This window comes from Sus scrofa, chromosome 12 (assembly GCF_000003025.6).
Source record: "Sus scrofa isolate TJ Tabasco breed Duroc chromosome 12, Sscrofa11.1, whole genome shotgun sequence".
NCBI lineage: Eukaryota > Metazoa > Chordata > Mammalia > Artiodactyla > Suidae > Sus > Sus scrofa.
This window is the reverse complement of record NC_010454.4, coordinates 25768957-25791039: the sequence shown is the minus strand read 5'-3', so window position 1 is coordinate 25791039 and position 22083 is coordinate 25768957. Positions and strand designations below refer to the sequence as shown.

Genomic DNA, 22083 nt, shown 5'->3' with positions numbered 1-22083 from the left:
CCACTGCCACCACCCCCTCCCTCAGCTCCCCCCACATCTGAAATTTAATTCAAGTTAACTCCACAATCTGGGGCATGTGCTGTCACTGCAGAGATGTCTGTGCCAGTGGAACAGTTGGAGATTTCAATTCCACAAGGATATGGCTTATTTATCAAAACAATATTTCAGGCAAGTAGTTTCACAGAACCTTCGAAGTTGCAGTTTCAGGTCCAAAGAGCAGAGCTGTCATTGCCCAGCACCCCTCCTTCTATGTTGTCAGCCCCCCTATATCTAGCCATCCACCAAGCATTTCTCCTGTTCCTTATGTAGGAGGAAACCTCTCTGTGGTGGTCTTAGGCATCTCAAACAATTTAGGTACAAAGTGTCTCTCTTCCTTCTTACTGCTAAGTCTGCTGGCTTTTGAGGTGGTTTTTTTGTTTATTTGTTTGTTTGTTCGTTTTTGTCTTTTTAGGGCTGCACCCATGGCATATGGAAGTTCCCAGGCTAGGGATCGTGTTGGAGCTGTACCTGCCAGTGTACACCACAGCCACAGCAACACTAGATCTGAGCCACATCTGCGACCTACACCACAGCTTACGGCCACACCAGATCCGGAGCCTTAACCCACTAAGCGAGTCCAGGGATTGAACCAGCGTCCTCATGGATCCTAGTTGGGTTCGCTACCGCCGAGCCACGACGGGCACTCCTTTTGGTCTTTAAAGGGGTTCCTTTTTTTAAAAATTCTGGACGTGACGATTCCTAGGCCAAAAGATCTCTGGCTCGACCACCGCTCCGCACCTTCCTTTTTAAATCTGCCTTAAACCTATTGTGGGTTCTCCATATTGCGTGAGCCTGTGCAGATGACAGGAAAGTGCTTGTATGTTTACAAGCAGAACAACAAACGGGGTGGGGGGGAAGTAGAGCTGCACTTTGAAACTGACTATTGCTTTGTTCTGGCTCTTAAAGCCCTGTGAAAGAACAGCAACTAAATCCCCCCACCATGACTGTATGGGATCCTTGGGTTTGTCTTTGTCACAGACGAATTCTTGGCTGAAGCCCAACCGTATTTCCCACAACTAATTATCTTTGTCATCAGCCTGGGCCCTGTGTGTTGCCTTTATCTCGTGACTCGTCCCTGACCTGTGCCTTCCTTCCATCCCTGAGACTCATTTCTCATGGCTCGCGGACAAATCCAACATCCAGGTGAGTATCGGCGCACCGCCCTTTACGGGTGTGTGTGCGCAAGGTAGATGCCTTCCCTGCCCTTTTAATTTCAGAAGTAACCACGCTGTGTTGGGGCCTTTGACCCAGGAGGCGGACACCTTCTGGAGACGGGTGAGCAAGGAGGCACGTGTAGGATGATCGGTATTTGGGATCCTGAGCTGGGAGAACCAGAAGCGTTGCCCTCCAGATGAGCATGGGGGGACTTGAATATTGTTGACCCTCGGGATCTTTATGCCGCTAAGCCATTCTCGAGCTGATCACTCCGCCTCTGTAAATCCCGTAATGCCGGCATGGAGCGTGGCATCTGGAATGCTGTGCGGTTCTGATGCCTGCAGCTCTAGGAGAAAAGGATTTTAGACTTGAGGGAATTCAGTACAAGCAACAGAAGTGACTCACGAGTTGAAGGGGATCAACTCTAGGGGCGAAACTTTATGAAGATAAAATACGCATTCCTCAAGCACGGGAAGGTCCCACCAGGACCTGTCGTTTACAGATCTCCCAGGAGTTCCGAACGCCTGCGGACTTGTCCTGTGCGGCTCCCATTCATCCCAGTTGTACAGCTTGGAAAGGTGATACTGTAACATCCTCAAGGTCATGCAACCTGGCTGTGAGCCAAGAAGCAGCAGAAGGCGAAGGAATAGCTTTGGAGCTGAGGCCCCGGGACCCAAGAGCGAGTGAAAATCTGAGCGTTTACCTGGCAGTAAAACAAATGCACCTGCTCATAAAGCTCCGTTCAAGTGGGGCGAGCTTCAGCCCACTCAAGACCCTGAAAGGTGAGCCCTTGACAAACTGCAAGGAAAAAAGGGGGGCCCTCACATAGTCATCTTCTTTTCATGTGTAAGAAGACAGACATCAGAGAAGAGAGGACTGTTTCAAAAGTCACAGCATAAAACCCAGGCCACTGATGGAGCAAATGAGGTCTAAGCACCTAGAAGGTGCCAAACACTGTACTAGGCTGGGGGGCTGAGGGGACAGGGTGTCCATTCCACTAATACAATCTAATGGAGGAGGCAGGGGAGCCGCCCACAGAAACAAAGCCGGGGGGCGGGGGGTGGTTTGTAGCATTGAGGACCGAGAAACAATTGGGTTTAGCACTCAGGAGATCAGCAGTTTTCTGTCAAGTGGTGGAGGCAGAAGGTAAGCACACATAGCTTGAGCATATGCTACTTTTTGCAGAATTTTAGCAGGGAGAGGGGGAGGGAATTTCTCCCACACGCTCTTAGGAACTTAGGTCTCTGTTACGTCAACACATTCATTTTTGTCCAGAAGTAATGGTATACAGGTTGTTCCATAAAGTCACACTTTAGTAGAAGTTCCCGTTGTGGCTCAGCAGTTAACAAACCCGACTGGTAACTATGAGGACTCGGGTTCAATCCCCGGCCTTGCTCAGTGGGTTGAGGATCTGGCGTTGCCATGAGCTGTGGTGTAGGTCGCAGATGTGGCTCAGATCTGGCATTGCTGTGGCTGTGGTGTGGGCTGGCAGCTGTAGCTCTGATTGGACCCCTAGTCTGGAACCTCCATATGCCGTGTAGCAGCCCTAAAAAGACCAAAAAAAAAAAATAGTAACTGATTTTTGTAATAAAAGTATCTGTAGAACAATTATAGATAGCTTCACAGTGAGGAAGCAATCACCTTCAATCCTTACAGTCTTGCAGATGCTTTCCAAAAGGCAAGCACGTTTCCATACTTCTTTAGCTAACATGGATGGACCTAGAAATTATCATGCCAAGTGAAGTTAGTCAGACAGTGAGACACCAATGTCACGTACTATCACTTACATGTGGAATCTAAAAAAAGGACACAATGAACTTCTTTACAGAACAGATACTAACTCACAGACTTTGAAAAACTTACGGTTTCCAAAGGAGACAGGTTGGAGGGGTAGGGGGAAGGGCTGGGGGTTTGGGATGGAAATGCCATAAAACTGGGTTGTGACGATTGTTATACAACTCCAAATGTAATAAAATTCATTGTTTAAAAAAAAAACCTGGAGTTCCCATCGTGGCGCAGTGGTTAACGAATCCGACTAAGAACCATGAGGTTGCAGGTTCGATCCCTGCCCTTGCTCAGTGGGTGAAGGATCCGGCGTTGCCGTGAGCTGTGGTGTAGTTTGTAGACGCGGCTCGGGATCCTGCGCTGCTGTGGCTCTGGTGTAGGCCAGAGGCTACAGCTCCGATTGGACCCCTAGCCTGGGAACCTCCATATGCCAGGGGAGCGGCTCAAGAAAAGGCAAAAAGACAAAAACAAAACAAAACCAAAAAAACCCTTCAACTGACCCATCTTCCAAGTAAAAATTTGCTTCACATTTACTATAGACCGTTAAAATCTTTTTGTGGACAATGGTTTCGTTCAGTGGTGTACTACTAACGGTATGCCATCTAGCTCCCAAAAATATAAGCCCTGATTGGTAGCATTTGCCAGGTTTCATGGTGTAAATACTCCCACTGTGGCCCATTTCAAACTTCACAGTGACATGACAGTGCGGAGTCGGATGGAAATGTGCAGCTCGCCGTTATCTCGTACTGCTATCCTGCCATAGGCACTGGTAAAATGTAAGAAAATTAGGAAGATGAATTTTGAGTATTTATTACCTCTGCTGTGAGTCGTATGTAAATACAATTTATTATTTATTTATTTATTTATTTTTTAGGGCCACCCCCGTATAGAAGTTCCCAGGCTAGGGATCGAATCAGAGCTGCAACTGCCAGCCTATGCCAGAGCCACAAGACTACCAGATCCAAGCTACACCACAGCTCGTGGCAACACCAGATCCTTAACCCACTGAGGAAAGCCAGGGATCGAACCTGCCGTCCTCGTGGATGCCAGTCAGGTTGGTTACCACTAAGCCACAATGGGAACTCCACAATTTAATTTTTAATTGGCCATTTAACAACTAGCTTGCAAAATTTCTGAAAACTCAACGACTGGCTCTAGAGAGCCAGTGTGAACCAGCTCCAGGCCACCACCGGTGTGGTTTCGAATTCGTCCTTCGTCATCTGTGGGCTTCATTTATTTCTTGCTATCTCAGAGCACTTTGTTTTATTTATTTATTTTATTACTTATTTTGTTTTGGCGGCACCCGTGACATGCAGAAATTTCCCTGGCCAGGGATCAAATCCTCACCACAGCAGCCACCCAGGCCGCAACAGTGATAATGCCAGATCCTTTAACCTGCTCCGCCACCAGGGAACTCCCATCCTACAGCACTTTAAAGTGTACTCCCTAGTTTAATGGTAAAATAATGTACTTCCTTTTTGGAAATTTATAGATCAATTGACATTGACCCACAGGTCAACAGTCATATTACCCCTTTTAATCTCTCTGGGTAGATAACATTTTTATTTCTATCTCTTACCAGTATGGGAAGTGTATATTTTTTATGGAAACCTAATGAAAAGTAGGCACATCCCCCGACATGTTGTCCAGTACAACCTTCAGTCATTCCAGGGCACATGGTCTCCACAGTGTACCCTCAGTGCCTCCGTTACCTCTGAACAAAAGAGTAAACGGGGCATTTGAGCGTGATCAGCATGCCAGTGGGTGAGCCCTAGGGTCTTCTACCCCCACCAAAATTTAACAACCCTTGCATTGGTGTGGCCTTTTAAGCATGAATTTTAGAGCCCTCTCTGTTTTCTTTGCTGGAAATGCCTTTGTACCGTCAATGTACGGTGTGCCAGGGACTGTGCTAGTTTCTAGGGATAAATAGAAAAACTAATTGCTGCCTGCCCTCAATGGACCCTACAGTCGAGCAGGGAGCGCGTGTTCTTAATAATCCCACAAATACATGACTTCAAGCCACGGGGGTGCTCTGCAAGAAATGATAGGGCACCATGCGAGCCTGGAATGGGGAGTTAATCTCATCTGGGGCATCCAGAAAGGCTTCCCTAAGAAAGCAGCTTTTGAAGTGAGCGCTGCAGGACGAAGAGCTGTCGACTTGGTGAAGCTGGAGAGGCAAGTTTCACGCCAAAGAAATGGGATGCCTAAAGCCCAGAGTCAGGAGGGAGTATGGGGCATTGTAGGAGCCCCTCGAAGGCTGGGTGGCTGCAGCGTGGAGAAGTGTGAGAGCAGGACCTTCATAGGTCACTTAGAACAGTGGGGAAATCCTTCCTTCCTTCCTTCCTGCCTTCTTTCCTCTCTCCCTCCCTTCCTTCCTTCGCTCCTTCCCAGTGACAACGTTGGATCCTTCACTGCTAGGACACCAGGGAATGCCAAGATTTTCATTTCAATGCAATCATTAGCTAGGCTGTAGGAAAGTCAATGTTGAGAGTCGGGGTGGAGGAAGGCAAGAGGTAACAGACCTTGAACTTGAGAGGTGACAGAGTGGAGAAGAGGAGACATATTTGAGAGAGATTCAGGGGGGCAAATTTGGTAGAACTTGATGATTGGACAGAGGAAGGACAAAGAGGTGACTAGGACTGATTCATCAAAATACAGACCAGTGGGCAGATAAACAGGGAAATGAGATCATTAAATTCATTTTACTTGTCGATTATGGGTTGCCTGGAAGAATCCACATGGGGGTATCACGTAGGCTATTGAATTTATGAGCCTAGAATTCAGAGGACAGGTCAGGACTGGAGAGAGGGTTGGGGGGTATCCTGGTTTATAGGTGTAATTGTGGAGCCCTTGGTGTGTTGGATCACCAGGGGAAGTATAGACTGAGGACAGAAGCAGGGCCAAGGCTAAACCTTAAGGTACTCAAGGGTTCCCGTCGTGGCGCAGTGGTTAACAAATCTGACTAGGAACCATGAGGTTGCGGGTTCGATCCCTGGCCTTGCTCAGTGAGTTAAGGATCCAGTGTTGCCGTGAGCTGTGGTATAGGTTGCAGACGTGGCTCGGGTCCCATGTTGCTGTGGCTCTGGCGTAGGCCGGCAGCTCCAGCTCCTGTGCCGATTAGATCCCTAGCCTGGGAACCTCCATATGCCGTGGGAGCGGCCCTGAAAAAGGCAAAAAGACAAAAAAAAAAAAAAAAAAAAAGTTCATATTTTAGGGCTGGAAGAGGAGGATAAGCCACAAAGGAGAAGAATTAACTAGAGAGAGAAGAGAGAAGAAGGAAATGTATGCCAGGAAACCAGTACAGAACCATTAGAAGTGTCAAAAGCCGTAGACTAAGAGAACAATAATACTGCCCATTGGCACTTTGGAAATCATTAGCGACCTTAACTGGGACCATTCAGTGAAGGGATCCCAACTGGGGCCAAGTGAAGAGTGAATGGACAGGAGCAATGAGAGTTCAGGGAAGCCTTTGAGGTGTGGCCGTGAAGGGAGGGGAAAGTCAGGGGCCGTGACTGGAAGAGGAAAATGAGTAAGGGCAGGGTGGGGTGGGGAGCATTCCGTTTCTCCCCAGAGTGTAGGAGAGACAGGAGCACTTTAAAGCTGATGGGAGGGATCCCGCAGAGAGGAAGCAGCCAAAGCTCCCAGGGCCAGCAGAGAAAGAGCCTCTGTACCAGGAGCTTCGGCGAGAGCTGGGTGGCCGGCCAGTGGGCATGGGTGGGAGGGGGTGGGACCCGTCTCTGGGTGTGAGGAGAGTCCTGCAGAAAGGGGCCTTGGCTCCTGGTGGAGAGTCAAGCAAGTTTGCATCCGGTGACTCTTATGCTTTTCTGTGTGAAGTAGGAAATAAGGCCCATGGCTGAGAATTCCTGGGTAAGGGTGGGGGTGGAGGTGTGATGGCAACTGGCTGCTGGGGGCGAGTCCGTGAGAGTGCAGGCAGCCAAAGGTTAGTGTGCAGACAGCACAGCGTCTCGAGTCCAGGATCCTGGCTCTCATCTCCTGCCCCGACTCATGATCCTGGCCAAAGCAACTGCCTGTGTAAGCCTTAGTTTACTCATCAGTAAAATGGGTATATTTCATAGAGTTCTCCTGGAAAATTAAATACATATCAAGTCCTTAACATGATGACTGCCATTCATGGGCTCCAGAAAGGTAAACTGCCACTGATGTTATTGTTATTGCTGTGTACTTCTCCCTTTTTTTGGGGGGGGGCACTTTTTAGGGCCACACCCACGGCACATGGAGGTTCCCAGGCTAGGGGTCAAATTGGAGCTGTAGCCACTGACCTGTACCACAGCCACAGCATCTGAGCTGCGTCTGCAACCTACACCACAGCTCACGGCAACGCCGGATCCTTCACCCACTGAGCGAGGCCAGGGATCAAACCTGCGTTTCCACTGAGCCGTGATGGCAACTCCTGCTTTGTACTTCTTGTTGGTTCTAGCCCAAGCCATGCATAGCCATTTGAGTCCATTCCCTTTTAGGATTTCTTGGAATGGAAGGTAAATCTGTGATGAGACCCTTTGGGAGTGTGGGGCTCTCCTGCAGCAGAATCATCTGTGGAAGGGCATCCTGCGGGGGCCGGCCGGCCCGTGTCCTGCGGGCTCCGAGGCTCTCACCTGCTGTACTGTCCCCTGGAATGGCTCTTCCGTTCTTCATCTGTGAACGTCACTGTTGTCATTGTTATGATCTCCAAAAGCCAGGAGCCCTTGACCTTAGGCATGCCAGAGAGGAAGGGAGGAGGCAGGGCAGAGGCACTGGGGCTTGCAGGTGTGAACCTAGGGCTTGGGGAGAGGATGTAAATGACCTTGGGAGCCTGGGGCCCTGTTTCTTGGGCAGCAGCTGCCGCCTGAGGGGCCATGGAGAGAGGAGGATGCATACCTGCAAAGCCAAGCCTGTCTTTTCCACACGGTTTTCCTTCTTTGGCTTTTCTTTTTTCCTTCCTTTTTTGCTCTCTGTCCTTCCCTCCTCCTGGAGCATGGACGCTTCCATCCTTTCTCCCCTGTTCTCCTAGACATTTCTCTCCCCCGTCTCCAGTACTGCTCACTAGAGTGACATCTTGAGCCTGATCCTGCTGCATTAAAAAACAACAATAACAACAACAACAAAAAAAACAAAACCCACTCTGCCTACAACGAGCCCTCCAGGGCTGATCTCCGCTGAGACGTGGCAGATGGCAGTGCCTGACTGAGCAGCGGCAGGCTCCCTCCTATCCCAGGCCTAGGAGCTGCCCAGACGGGTAAATGGGGCATTTATATACCTTTCCATACTCTCGTATCCTCCACCTACCCCTGAAGTCCCCAAACAGCATCATCCTCATTTATTGCAGAAGCTGCCCGGCAGGGTTTTCATCTGCATCTTCCCTTCTCCTTCTCTTCTCTGTCCCTGAGAAAGACTCTCACGATAGAAAAAGAGTTCAGAGTTCATCTGTGAGTCACAAGATTTACGGCCAGGCTCTGGGTCTACCCTGTGCCCTTGGCCCTTCCCAAAGCATAGAAGTGGGTCATACAAGACCCAGCCCTAAGGGGTACAGCCAGAGAGGGGCATGTTTCACACACACAGTTCCCAGGGGTACCAGCAAGGGACCACGGGCCATCCAGGCTGATGAGGCGTGGATGCGCTGGGTGGAAGTGATAAAGACAGGTGAGGTGGGGCTGGGGCCTGGGGAATGGGCCTGGCTGACTTCTCTGGGTGTTTAACTCTGCTTCTAAATAAAGACTCTTTGGCCATCTGCGATCCCCAGCCTTGTGTTATATTTACAGCAGAGGTCCCGGGGAGGGGACACAGGGACTTCTGGAGTGTCCAAGAGGGATTCTGGGCCCAAGGAGCAGCAGGAATGCTGCCAAGGGCTCTGCTTCTTAATCAGAAACAAAAGAAAACTAGATTCCCTTATATGTGTCATCTTTTGGAGACATGACAGATTTCTGATCTTCCCTACGGGTTTTTTTGTTTTTTGTTTTTTTCCCTGCACATTCTTCCTGCTGCAAGGAATGGGCTTACCTATGGCTGCGCTTCTCCCTCCCTCTCACCCAAGGTTGGCCCAGGAGAGGGCTATAGCCTGGAGCTGTACTCAGAGCAGCTGGGTCCAGCACAGTTTCAGCTGCCTGACATGTTTCAGCTCACAACAGCCCTCTAAAGTTTACCCCCATTTTACAGATGGGGAAGTTGAGACCCAAAGAGGTTCCATAACTTGCCGAGAAGTCTATAATCAGGAAGCGGCAGAGCAAGGACTTGAATCCAGGCAACCTGGCTCCAGAATCCATGCTCCCAACTGCTGCTCTCCATGGCCTCCCCCGAAAAGAAAGAGAAACCAACCCTCTCCCGCTGCCCCTGCAAGCTGGAGGGGTGAACCTGCGCTGACATGGAGATGCCGCTGCCGGAGCAGGTGGGGGAAGATTGGCCATCTGGGCCCAGAGGAGAGAGGGGACCAGAACCAGATCACATGGCACCTAAGACTCAAACCTAACTCTCTCCAAATGCATCCTAGCTGGGGAATGGCCCTGCTCTGACCCCAAGGAGGGGGAGCCCGGTCAGACCTTCCTTTCCCAGATGAGGCCACCCTGAAAGTCATGTAGGGGATGCGGGGCAAGGAAGCCTGATGCCAGGAAAGAGCAGGTGCCGGGGTAGGAGCTAAGACGCTGGCTTTGCCTGTGACAGGGCCTCTCCCTGTGCCCTGGAGCTAATCCGGGTCTCCGAAGATGGTCCCAGACTTCTCCCAGGGAAGGAGGACCTACCTGCTGCCCTCCTCCCCTGCTGTGCTCACCCTTCCTGGCCACCTTCTCCAGCCGGGAGAACCTGGGCTGCTGGACTGAGAACAGAGTGGCAGCTTGCCCCCCTGTAGTCACTTCCTCTCCCAGACTGGCAGAGTGAAGGCTGTGATCCTGCCTCAGTGCACCGCCCAATGGGGCCCATCCAGGATAACCCTGCCTGCCCCCCGCACCCGGGGGGGTTTGGTGTGCAGGCCTCCCGGGCTCATGCAGCAGATACCCCTCAAAGAAAGGTCCTCCTGCCTCCGGGGAGCCCCCAGGGCAGCTGGACCCGGATACAGCCCCTGCCCTCAAGCGTGTCCAGTCTGATGGAGAATGACATCTCCTGTGGCCAGTCTCTAGTTAGTCTGGGGGGACATCCACATTTCCTGCTGTGACAGTCCCCAAACTGGCAGTGACATCGCACTCCCGACTCAAGCTGAGTCAGAGGTAGGAGTAGGCTCTTTCAGAAGAGCTGTGGATGGGAGTTCTTGCTGTGGCACAGTGGGTTAAGAATCCAGCTGCATGGAGTTCCCATCATGGCACAGTGGCTAACAAATCCGACTAGGAACCATGAGGTTGCGGGTTCGGTCCCTGCCCTTGCTCAGTGGGTTAAAGATCCAGCATTGCCGTGAGCTGTGGTGTAGGTTACAGACGCGGCTCGGATCCTGCGTTGCTGTGGCTCTGGCATAGGGCGGCAGCTACAGCTTCAATTCCACCCCTAGCCTGGGAACCTCCATATGCCGCAGGAGCGGCCCTAGAAAAGACCAAAAAAAAAAAAAAAAAAAAAAGAATCCAGCTGCAGCGGCTCAGGTCACTCCAGAGGTGCATGTTCGATCCCCAGCCCAGGGCAGTGGGCTAAAATGATATGGCAGCTGCAGTGTAGGTTGCAGCTGTGGCTGGGATTGGATCCCTGGCCAGGAACTTCCATATGCCACGGGTGCCGCTATAAAAAATAAAAATTAAAAAATTTTTTCAAAAGAAGTGATAGCAGAGGAAGCAAGATGAGGTGGGGAGTTGAGACTGGATGCTGGAAGTGAAAAAGGGGACGGGAAATCGGGAGCCAAAAGGCCTGGGTACCAGAAAGCATGTTCAACAGAGAGAACTACAGTGCTCCCTCTTCAGCTCTGAAACGAGAAGATTTGGGGCATGGAATTGTGGGGGCTCATGGCTCCTTTTCCCCCTTGAGTTTTTCCTTCTTTGGGGGATTCTTGTTTCAATTCTAGCCACTGACATCACACTGACTGCAAAAGAACATGTCCTTTAAGGCTATGGCTCAGGGAGTTCCCACTGTGGCACAGCGAAAACGAACCTAACATCCATGAGGACGCAGGTTCAGTCCCTGGCCTTGCTCAGTGGGTTAAGGATCCAGCATTGCCATGAGCACTAGTGTAGGTCAGACTTGGCTCAGATCCCTCATGGCTGTGGCTGTGGCTGTGGTGTAGGCTGGTATCTACAGCTCTGAGTTGACCCCTAGCCTGCGAACTTCCATATGCAGTGGGTGGGGCCTTAAAAAGCAGGGGGTTTGGGGGGGCTACAGCTCAAGTGTGAACTGAAACCTCTTCCCCTGATGATCTGGCCCCACGCAGACCAGTTGGAACTTTCAGAGTCTTTATTAACCACATTTGTTGAATGAATAAGCACTAAGGGAGAACAGAAGAGTATCGGCATATGATGTCCACAAGGCTTAAAAATAGCCCAGCTCACGGAGTCTAGCTTTCAGAGTCGTCCCCGCCAAGGCTTGGCAGACTCTGGTCTGGCCTGAGCTACTTCCTTCTGCCTTCACAGGAAGAAGTCAGTTGAGGGCCAGGACCATGCTGGGGGCAGCTGGGGGCTCTAAGTCACTCCCTTTCGTCTCCCTCCCCAGATGGATGCCACCTTGAGTTTACAGGGGCACAGCTTTTCCTTGGTGGAAGCAGAGGTACCCCTGGTTTCTTCAGCCAGGCCAGTTCAGGAGGAATCAGAACCATGCCTGCTCTTACCTAGAGTATCCTGGGCACGGCCAGGGACTTGGGGAGCTCAGACTTGAGTTTCAGCCGTCTGGGCTGCTCTCAGTGGAAGCACAAAACCAACACTGACAGCTTCAGGTTCAAGAGCCCAGTACGCTGCTCCCAAGGGCCTGGTTTGCCTCCCTCCCTGCTTGGCAGTCAACCAAGCCAGGAGCATGGGCTGCAGAGGCTGCTCTGTTACAGTCTGTGCCCACCCCGGTGGGAGAAACACCTTACAACCCCAGGTTCCCGGAGTGATGAAAGGGAAACCCCTCCTCTGCCCTGTCAATGATCCCCCTCTTGTCACAGGCCCCCTTCCGCAGTGGACTTCCAAAGCTGTGTTGTTGCAGGTAATTAAAGGGTTTTAATTAAATTAGGATCCCATCTGGCTGGGATCAGCCAGGCCCTTAACGACGATTGTGTGTCACCAACATCAGAATGTGGCTGGGGACTCAGGCAGGTGGGGGTTGAATTTGGGGACCGGTGGCCTTTCAGACCGCGGCAGAGGATCCTTCCAAGCCTCTCAGGAGCCCCCCTGCACTGCCGCAGCAACTTGTTCCACCTCCCAAATGGTGGCTGGGCACCTCAATGCCAGAGAGAGGGCAGAGAACCACAGCTTCCCCAAATTCCTTCTTGCCTGTGATTCAATAAAACCTCTCTGAAGTGAGGCAAGAGAGGGGAGCATTTTCTCATTTCTACAGATGAGGAAGCTGAGGTCCTCAGAAGAGAAGCGCTCAACCGCATCCACTAAATCAAAGGGAGTTAGACTCAACTGCAAGAAATGGAAACTCGAGAAGATAGACTTTGAGAAATAAGATAGAAATTTTATTTTTCTCTCACATGAAAGTCTGAAGGTAGGAACCTAGATCTGGTATGATATTTCTATTCTACAAAATTTTCAGGGACCAGGACTTCTCCCAGCTCATTGCTCTGCCACATCTCGGGTATGGCGCTTATCCCTCATGGCCTAAGATGGCAGCTAGAGCTCCAGCAATCACACACATATTCCAGGCAGCAGGACAGAGGATGGAACAAAGAAGGAGGGGCAAAGGGTGTATATCAAGTGTCTTAAGATTTCTGGAAGTTGCCTAGTAATTCTTTGGTTTACGTATCACTGGCTAGATCTTTGTCACATGGCCACATCTAGGTGCAACTGCCCAGCTCAAAATGAGAATTCCATTACTCTGGAGAAAGGGGAACTGGATATTAGTGGTCCCTGCGGCAGGCGCCATGAGAACCCAAGTCTCCTGCCTCCAGCCTAGGGTCTTTTCACCTCTCCACACAAGGAGCAGGGCTGACGTTAACACAAACCCATCTCCAGAAACAAAAGAGGAGGAAGTAACAGATGAACAACTCATTTAATTTTCCCAACAAAGCTCCAAGGTAGGTAGTAGATGCCTCGTTCTTCACATAAGGAGTCTCTGGGAACTGACGATGCCTTTGGCTCAAAGGCACTCAGCTAAGTACAGACCCAGCCCTGGGGTCCAGATAGAGCTTCCTGAAAGTCTCATGTTGCCAGTCCACTGGTGGCCTCCGTAGTGCAGGAGGTGCTAGCTTGTCTCTTGGAACCATCTCGCCAGGTGGCCCTGAGATGATGAACTAGCAGGCTTTGAACGAGGCCCCTTAGCTTTGATTGTTATCAGGTCAGCCTTTGAGGCTCGAGGGCCAATGAGAAACAGATCTCCTGTGGACCCATAACCCAGCTCCTAGGTACTGAGTGCCAGGTCCCCTCTGGCATTTGTGCCTTGGTGACAGTAGCAGGTGCCATTCCAAGACTTCTGTATAAGCAGCAGGTGCTGCTGCCCCCTGCCAAGGCTGGTGGTGCTTCTTCTCGCCCATCACCCCAGCCCCTGGTTCTCCCGGCAGTACCAGAGGACTCAGAGCTTTCGGAAGTAGCATTTCTCCCTTCCGGTCCCAGCCATGCCATTACATCCCTTGCAACACAGAGCAACCGGTTCACTGTGTCCCCCACAACCTTCTGCACATACCTGCTCGATAATCCAGAACCTGGTCACTCCACCCGCATACACACCCTTCCCCCAGCTTCCCTGCCCACCCACCACCTCGTGCATCTCTGAGCAATGGGCCTCGCCACAGAAGTCTGCCACATGCAAGGTCACCAGCATTCCTGCCAAGGATGGAAGGTGTGTGTGTGGGGGGGTGACTCAGTTCCTGCTTGCTCATCCCTGGAAAAGAGAGTAAGGAGGGAGGGAGGCAAGAGGAGGGAGGAGGGACCCAGGGACCCATTTGCTTTTGCCTTAAGCTTCATCAAGAGGAAGACACAGCCTTGCTGCCGGTTGACCTAACATGCACCCCCCTCCCTTATTAGCTGCACGGACTGCTGAGAAGAGTCACGCCTTGGACATGGAAATGCTGAGGCCCAGATGGGGATGCGGGTCCAGATGTGTGCAGGGCCAAGGACAGAGGTGACCTTCAGCTGTTCCGATGCTCGGAAAAGAACAAGCTTTCCCTACTGCAGCTCTGGCCCTCAGAGAGACTCCAGTCTGATCAGAGAGGCATAGATCCTTTCCTCTGATGTGGGAGGTACAGACCCCGGCCCCAGGGGCTCCCCAATCTGGTAGGGAGATACTGTGGTCACATCCATAAAGAACACGGGTAGGCTGCTTCCAGAGGCTCCACTCAGACAGAGACCAAGCTCTGCCCTGGGCCCGGTCCCCAGCCAGGTGGAGTGGGCGGGGGAGTAGGGCCATGAGACAAGCAGGCCAGCCACTCCCCCACTTTGGGGGGAGGCCAAAGGTTGGGGGCGAGGATAGGAACTTAAAGCTTCTCTCTGGGAGCAGAGACAGGTTTGTTCCTGAGGAATCCGATCTGTGAGGTTTGTTTTGTTTTTTTGAATGTTAGAAATTATTTAGTCCACTCCATTTTATTTATTGTTATTATTATTATTAATTTCTTTTTAGGGCCGAACCCACGGCATATGGAAGTTCCCAGGCTAGGAGTCGAATTGGAGCTGGAGCTGCCGGCCTCCGCCACAGCCACAGCAATATAGGATCGGAGCTGTGTCTGCAACCTACCCCACAGTTCAAGGCAATGCCAGATCCTTAGCCCACTGAGCAAGGACGGGGATTGAACCCGCATCCTCAAGGGTACTAGTTGGGTTCTTAAACCGCTGAGCCACACTACAGGAACTTACTCCTGTGAGTTTTGAATGGCAGGAGTTGGAGGTCCAGGAGTTCCCATCATGGCTCAGCAGAAATGAACCTAACTAGTATCCATGAGGACACAGGTGCAATCCCCGGCCTCGCCCAGTGGGTTAAGGATCTGGCATTGCCATGAGCTGTGGTGTAGGCTGGCAGCTACAACTCTGATTTGACCCCTAGCCTGGGAACTTCCGGATGCTGCAGGTGCAGCCCTAAAAAGACAAAAAGGCAAAAAAAAAAAAAAAAAAAAAAGAGTGGAGGTCCAAGCCCTCTGCAGGGACGGGGGTCCATCTCCCAGGGGATGCCATGGGCATCGCTCACCAAGGGGGCAGAGGTTGGCACTTTGGTAGCCAGAGGCTTAGCTGGACTGCCTCCCTTTGTGGGGACCAGGGGAACAGGTAGTGTCTGGTGATGGCCAGACTAGTAGGGCACGAGGGCTCATCCAAAAGAATTATGACGAGGGAGGAAATCTGTTAGCGAGACCCTGACTGCGAAGAGCTGCTGGGTTACTGCGGAAGGTGGAAAAGGAGGGATGAGGCGGCCGAGCGTGTGCGCGGGTGAAATGAAGTTATTAAAATGAACCCACCCCCTGTGCAGGCAGAACTGTGTGCCAGGCAGGCCAGCCCTCCAGCTGTCGGCAGCATCTGGCTCTCTGCAGGAGGAGAGGAGCCGGAGGGTCTGGGTCAGAGTGTCCCCAGGTCCTGCTGATGGTTCAGCCTGGCCAGATGGAGGGGGGGGCCCAGGCGGCCACCCAGTGCTCCCTCCCTCCGTCTCCCTCTCCCTCCAGTGCCCACAGGTCACTGGGTCCCATGCATGTCCACCAGAGCCCAGCAAGCCCCAGCTCCCCATGGCAGGGCTCATGCCCCTGTCCCCAGAATGGAAAGGGAGAGGGTGGCATGGAAGAGTGTCAAATCTCTGCTCAGAAGAGGTGGCCCCATAGGGCAGGGGCAGGGCGGAGACGAGCCTGGGATAAGAGGGTGGGCTCAAGTCACTCACCATTTCTGGTCACTTATACAACATGGGACTCCAGCAAGGTGGCTTCTGAGGCTCCGTCCAGCTCTGCTCTGCAGAGTGAAGGTGCTAGTCCGTGCTGAGTGTTGGTGGGCAGGGGGGACAGGCTGGGGGTGGTGGGAGCATCCTACCCTCAAGCTCCATCACTCCGTGCTCCAGCTACCTGCCCAAAAGGGACCACCACCCTCCCAAGAAAGCAGACCTTGAATGGTCTCCGGAGAGGGCACTATGATCGTGGTGGGGAGGGGGTGCCCAGCCTTCCCCTCAGAGAGCCCCAAAGGGCCCAGCTCTTCCCGTCCCTTCTAAGTCCCCCGCTATGGGCTGTAGCAGCAGGATGGCTGTGTCCAAGCCCCTTCTGTCCCCACTGCCCCCTGGCCTGTCCCCCCACCCCCACCCCAGTGTGTCATCAAACTGGAAACCCAGTTACCCCGAGTCTCTGAAGGGACCCTCCCAGGAGACCTCCTTGGGAGAAGTGGCTGAAAATCACACTGGGAGAGAGCATCAGGGGTGTTCCCTCGTCCTAGAAAGTCAGCGCCAGAAAGGAATTCAGAGGACATGTGACGTCCTGGGCTGGGACCATTGGCATCTACCCAGGCACCTGTTAAAGGCAAATTCTTTGGCCCCGCCCCAGATCTATATTCTGCGGTGAGCCCCAGAAATCGGTGTTTTAACCACCCTCTTGGCGATTCAGAGGCCTGCTCATCTTTGAGAACCTCTGCATTGAATCCACTCTGGGGCCAGGCAAGCTCTTGATTTTATAGAGAAGAAAGGAAAAGAGAACCAGGGAGGACAATGGACTTGGCCAAGGTCACAGAGCAAAATCCTGCCAGAGCGGCAGGACCCCAGTGGGCCCACCCAGATGGTGATCCAGGAAGGCAGCAGGGAGCCCTGCTCTGTGGCCAATCCCGCCTCTGAGCGCTTCCTCCCCAGAGACTTCGTAGATGCCCCTCGCCCCTCAACCTGGAAACAGGGCAGAAAGGAAGGTCCTGCAGCATCAGCTTTGGCAGCTGTTGGAAACCGGCAGCTCCAGCCTCCAGGAAACATCCAGCTGCCATTTGAGAAACGCTGGCTGGACTGCGGGGCACCCGCATCCCCACCCCCCAGCCTCGGACAACTCAGAGTCCAGTGCCCTGGGAAAGCTTTATTCTCTGCTCCAAGAACAAAATTCTGCACACAGACATCGACGGTCAGGTGATTTCACAAAACCTCCCCCTCCCCCCTACAGACAGACACGACGGGGCAGGTCCAGCACGCCCTCCACAGCCCGGCCTCCCTGGGCCGAGCTGCTCCTGGTCCTTCTGGCCACGAGGGAGGCAGCATCTCTATCCTGGCCGGTGAAACCCCAGGCTCATGGGCAAGGCTGGCTATGGAAGGCGCCTTCGCTGGACCAGGACGCTCCCCTGGGGAGCGGGCAAGGGGTGGGGGTGGAGGAGGGGCACGTGGCTGAGGGTGGGCTTCCACCTGTGGCCTGGGTGCTGGGAGAACAACGATTGCCCTCGGGCTCAGCTTACGGGTGGGGGAAGGGGCGGGGTGTCAGCACGAGGGTGGGAGCGGGGAGCAATGGTAGGAGAAGGAATTTTGGAAAGGGGTGGCCTGGCTGGGGGCAGATGGTCCATTTGTCAAGACAGCAAAGACTCCCAGGGTCACCACTTCAGCCTTAAGCCGAGCTCCGTCCACAGTCCAGGATGAGGGCTCAGGGCTGCCCTCTGGATGCAGCCAGAGGATTCCCAGGGCTGGCGCCCCGGACGCCCCAGCTCAGCCATCCTGCAGGGGCCCCTTGGTATCCCCAGTGATGAAACAGCTCTCTCCTCGTTGCCTGTATTCTTTCTCAGGATGGCAGGGAGGGAGCCAAGGTTTTAGGCTCCTCTCGATGACGCTGCGGGTCTGTGTGCCTCAGGAGGGGCCTCCTGGACCCAGCAGGAGGTCAGCGAGGAAGCCCCAGGATGCTGCCCGGAGAACCCACTCCTCGGCCGGCGCTCCTGTGTCCTGGTCACTCCACAACCTCACTTTGGGGCCCGCACCTGCGCCCCGTTCCCCGCCGCCTGAGACTTGGCCCTGGCCCTGCTTGGCATCGCCTCCTCTCCGCCCCCGTGCTCCCTGCCTGCGGCCCCTTCCCCTCCCTGCCCAGCATCCAGACAGATGGCTTCCTGCGTGGGCAGGCCTGTCCTTCCAGCCCTGGCCCGGCCACTGTGGCCTGTCCAGGGTCACCCGGAGGGGTAGTAGGGAGTATCGCTGTGGTAGTTGTAATCCGGGCACACCTTCTGGACCAGCCTGTAGTCCGTGCTGTAGAAGGCGATGTAGACGCAGACGACTTTGAAGGGCTGCGAGCAGCTCCAGGTGGCCGAGCTCTGAGCGTGGTCTCGGGAGCAGGTCTTGGCCGGGTCATGGGTGCAGAGGGAGATCCGGCGGCCCCGTTCCACCTTCTCCCACTCCATCCGGCAGTTGAAGATTTTGGAGGCCTTGGCTTCAATGAAGATCTGCTGCTCCTGGTGGAACTCGACAGCTTTGCTGGGGGGCACGAGGCTGATGGAGATGTTGCCCTGGCCCGTGGCATTGTGTCGGAAGTGGACGCTGAAGGTCCCGTTGCCGTGGTCCACGATCTTCCCCGTGACCAGCAGGTTCAGGGCCACCGTCTTGATGTTGGAGTAGAAGTCGCCCCAGCCAAAGATTTTCTTCACCTTGGCTGACGGGGGGGCGCTGTGGTTCGGGCGACTGGGGGGCTGCCCGAGGACGCCCCATGCCTCCCCAGGTGGAGCCAGCAGCCCTAGGAGAGGAGAGTTGGCCACGGGGCGGGACTTTGGTGAGATGTGGCCTCGCTTGCGAGGCATCCGAGGCCGGGGCTGGCTCTCCCGGTCTTCGTGCTCAGTGTCCTCTGAGCCAGGGGGACCGTCATCCTGGCCGCAGATGACCTGTGGACGCAGTCGGGAGGAGAATGAGTGCCCTGGGTCCCCAGAAGACCCAGGAAGGCTGGCCCACCGCTCCCCACCACCAGCATCGTCTCTCTGCCCACCCTTCCGCTCTGACTGGGGGCAGAGGGGCCCCTTTGCCTTGCCCACTTCTGCTGGGGTTGGGCGTGCACTCTGGCCTGTGTCTCATCCATCTCATGTTCTTTTTGTGGGTTTTTGTTTTGGTCTTTTCTAGGGCCGCACCTGCGGCGTATGGAGGTTCCCAGGCTAGGGGTCCAATTGAAGCTGTAGCCGCCGGTCTATACCACAGTCACAGCAATGCAGGATCCGAGCCACATCTGTGACCTACACCACAGCTCACGGCAACACTGGATCCTTCACTCACTGAGCAAGGCCAGGGATCGAACCCGCAACCTCATGGTTCCTAGTCAGATTCATTAACCACTGAGCCACAACGGGAACTCCTCCATCTCATGTTCTGGCCTTCTGCTCACCCCTCCCTCCTCTCCCCACTGTCTTGCCTCTGGCCACTGTTCAAAATCTGGAAGGACAGTGGAGAAGACTCTCCAGGGGACCACGGCAGCAGAGGTACATGGTCTGTACTCCTGGTCCCCAGTCTGATGGGGGTGGCCCTGCTTCTGATCTTGGCAGAGCCTTCATCTGATGGCAGAAGCACATCCTTGTGCTGACAGAGCACCCCTGTCTGACAGGAGAGACAGAGTCCCTGCCTTTGTGAAATTCCCTGGCCGATGGGGAGAGGCTTAGTCTCTGGCCTCAGAGAGCCCCAAGTCAGACAGGGGAGCTCCATCCCTCTGCTGGGAGAGCCCTGAGTTTGGCAGGGGAGGTACAGTCCCTGCCTTTGGGGACTTCCCAGTCTGCTGGATGAGATACCATCCCTACCCTGGGAAAGTTTTACCCTCAGAGGCAAAGAGAATCAACAGATAATGGAAAAGAAAAAGGAACTCAGTGAAATTCTCCCTCAAATACAAATGCGGTTTAGGTTTTGGCAGGACGACGAGAGGGAGACGCGGGTGCGTTCCATACCCAAGAGGATGGCCAAATGCTCCTCTGGGGACCACTGATGATAACAGGCCAGAGCATTCTTTGTGCTAGGAGGCAGGAGTTCGTATTGTGCCCATTTCACAGATGGCGACATGAGGCTCACAGATACCATCATTCACGGCTACGTCGCACAGACTCAGCCCTCCCATCCCTCCGCACTCCCAGTCTCACAAACCAGATGGGTCCTCCTATGGGGGTTTTATCCGAGCCCCATCCCCACCTGGAATCTCGTGTAAAGCTCTGCAGAGCCTCCACTGGCCTCTGCGGCATCAGCCCCAGGGACAGGCAACATCTGGGGATGTTTCTTGGAGGAGCGGTGGGGAAGGCCAGCAGGACAGCCTGATGAGCTCAAACAGAGGACACAGCTCCAGAGGGCACCAGGGTTCCTGAGGACAGTCACCCGGTGTGGGTGTGCTCAGCTTTTGAAGCAAGGATTGGCCCTCTGTGTCTCGATACCAAGACCAGGGGCCCCAGCACACAGCTGAGCAGCATCTGGAATTGCTAGTGACCCTGGGGTGAGGACATAGGATGCCTACGGGCTGGGGTCTGGAGGGCTCCAAAGGGGGTTGGGGTCCTCTGGTCCCCTGTTCTGCTCTGGCCATGACCTCGGTTGTGTGCAGTGGCCCTGCCTGCCAGGATCCAAAGCCAGGGCAGAGAGACAGCAGGAGGAGAGACTCTGGGAGTTGGGCTCCCGGCGGCAGACCTCTGTGTACTTGGCCTCCTAGGGTCACAGCTGAAGGCTGGAGGATGGGGAGAAGGATTCGCCCACCCAGTGGCAAAGGGGATTATTGTTTTGAGAAGGGCAGACCCAGATGTGGGGCCGAGGCTTCTCCACGACAGGATTGCTAGGTAGCCGATTGGCGGGCGCTGGGTCGGAGGGGAGTTGAGCCCTGGGCTGGGGGGGCGGGGGTGGATTCCCCCCGTCCTGGGCCGCAGGGAAGGCGCGAGCGAGCGCACGGGGAGCCGGCTCCGGGCGCTCCGCTCAGCTACCGCGAGCGCCCGGGGCGGGAGCCGCCTGCCCAGGTCCTGTGGGGCTCGGGCTGCGCGCAGCCGGGAGCGGAGAGGAAAACAACAGGCGGGGAGGGAGGGAGGGAGGGAGCGGGAGGGAAGGCGGGAGCGAGGGACGCAGGGGCGGCCCCCCTCCTGGACAGGCTCGTGCGCTGGGGAACCCAGAGCCCGGGGTCCTCCGGGTCCCCCGAGGTCAGAGACGAGCCCACGCCCCCTGCCCTGGCAGGTCATCGGCTCCACAACCACCTCCCACTCCCCTTCCGCGGGGCCCCGGGCGCCGAAAGGGGTCGAGTAACCCTTGGCGACGGCTGCGGGCATTTTCCCTCGTGCCCGTCGCACCTCCTGCCACCAGCGGCCGAGTGGGTGGGCCAGCCCAGCACCCTCTCCCCGCCCCTATTAACCCTTTCTGTACAGTCTCCGGCCTCGGACCCGCCCTCTCCCCCAGCCTCCAGGCTACGCTTCCATCCCCGGGATGTGGGGGGGAAGGGAGAAAGTTTCCGGGCTCCGGAGCTTCCCGCGCTCTCCCCCAATTCTCCGGGCCCCCGCCCCTCCGCGCCGCTCCCCGCGGACCACTCACCAGATAGAGGCTGCCCTGCACTAGGAACACGAAGCAGCAGCGAGTCAGTTGCATCTTCGTCCTTTGCTCCCGTGCCCCTTTCTCTCCTCTTTTTCCTTTAGGGTCCCAGGCCCTTCTTCACCCCTGCTCTTTCAGGTGCGCCGTCCCATGCTCCAGTGCCCGGCCACTCGCGGCCCTCCGCGCTGCCAGCCGCCCAGGACCGACCCCGCCCCCTTCGGTCCAGCTGTGCAGCCGCAGCCCCCCCTCCCCTGGTCCAGCTGCGCGCGGCGTGGCCCCCTCGCGAGGCCCCAGATGTGCGCCCCGAGCGCCTCGAAGGGCCCCAGCTGCGCGGTGGCTCCGTCGCTCCCGATATGCCCCCTCGGTTCCAGTGGCGCGGCTCTCGCCCAGATGTGTGGGGGACCCGCGCGCGCGCTCGTCCCTGCGCTAATTCCCCAGACCAGACGGCCCCTCCCGCCCCGTCGCGGCGCGCCCCCTGGCGGAAGCCCCGGGCCGAGCCGAGCCCCGCCGCCGCTCGCCTCGCTGCGCCCCGCCAGACTGGAGCGCTCCCGGCGCCCAGGCGGCTCCGCTTCCTCGTCCCTCCCACCCGCGGCGGCGGCGGCGGCGGCGGCGGCGGCGGCGGCGGCGGCGGCAGGTACTGTGAGCCCAGCCGGT

The 22083-nt window shown here is 55.0% G+C and overlaps 1 protein-coding gene across 1 annotated transcript; it reads right to left on the bottom strand.

Moving 5' to 3' along the window:
* On the bottom strand, window positions 17001-21866 carry NXPH3 (neurexophilin 3). Its single transcript, XM_003483007.4, has 2 exons — window positions 21433-21866; window positions 17001-18788 (listed from the first exon to the last, which is right to left on the bottom strand). Exons 1-2 carry the CDS (start codon window positions 21484-21486, stop codon window positions 18084-18086), a joined length of 759 nt encoding a protein of 252 aa, XP_003483055.1. The 5' UTR covers window positions 21487-21866; the 3' UTR covers window positions 17001-18083.

Excerpts from the sequence above, each read along its gene's own strand:
- NXPH3 (XM_003483007.4), bottom strand. The coding sequence starts at position 21,486 with ATGCAACTGACTCGCTGCTGCTTCGTGTTCCTAGTGCAGGGCAGCCTC. Across the intron at positions 18,789-21,432 it reads TGCAGGGCAGCCTCTATCTG|GTCATCTGCGGCCAGGATGA; the intron begins GTGAGTGGTCCG and ends CTGCGTCCACAG.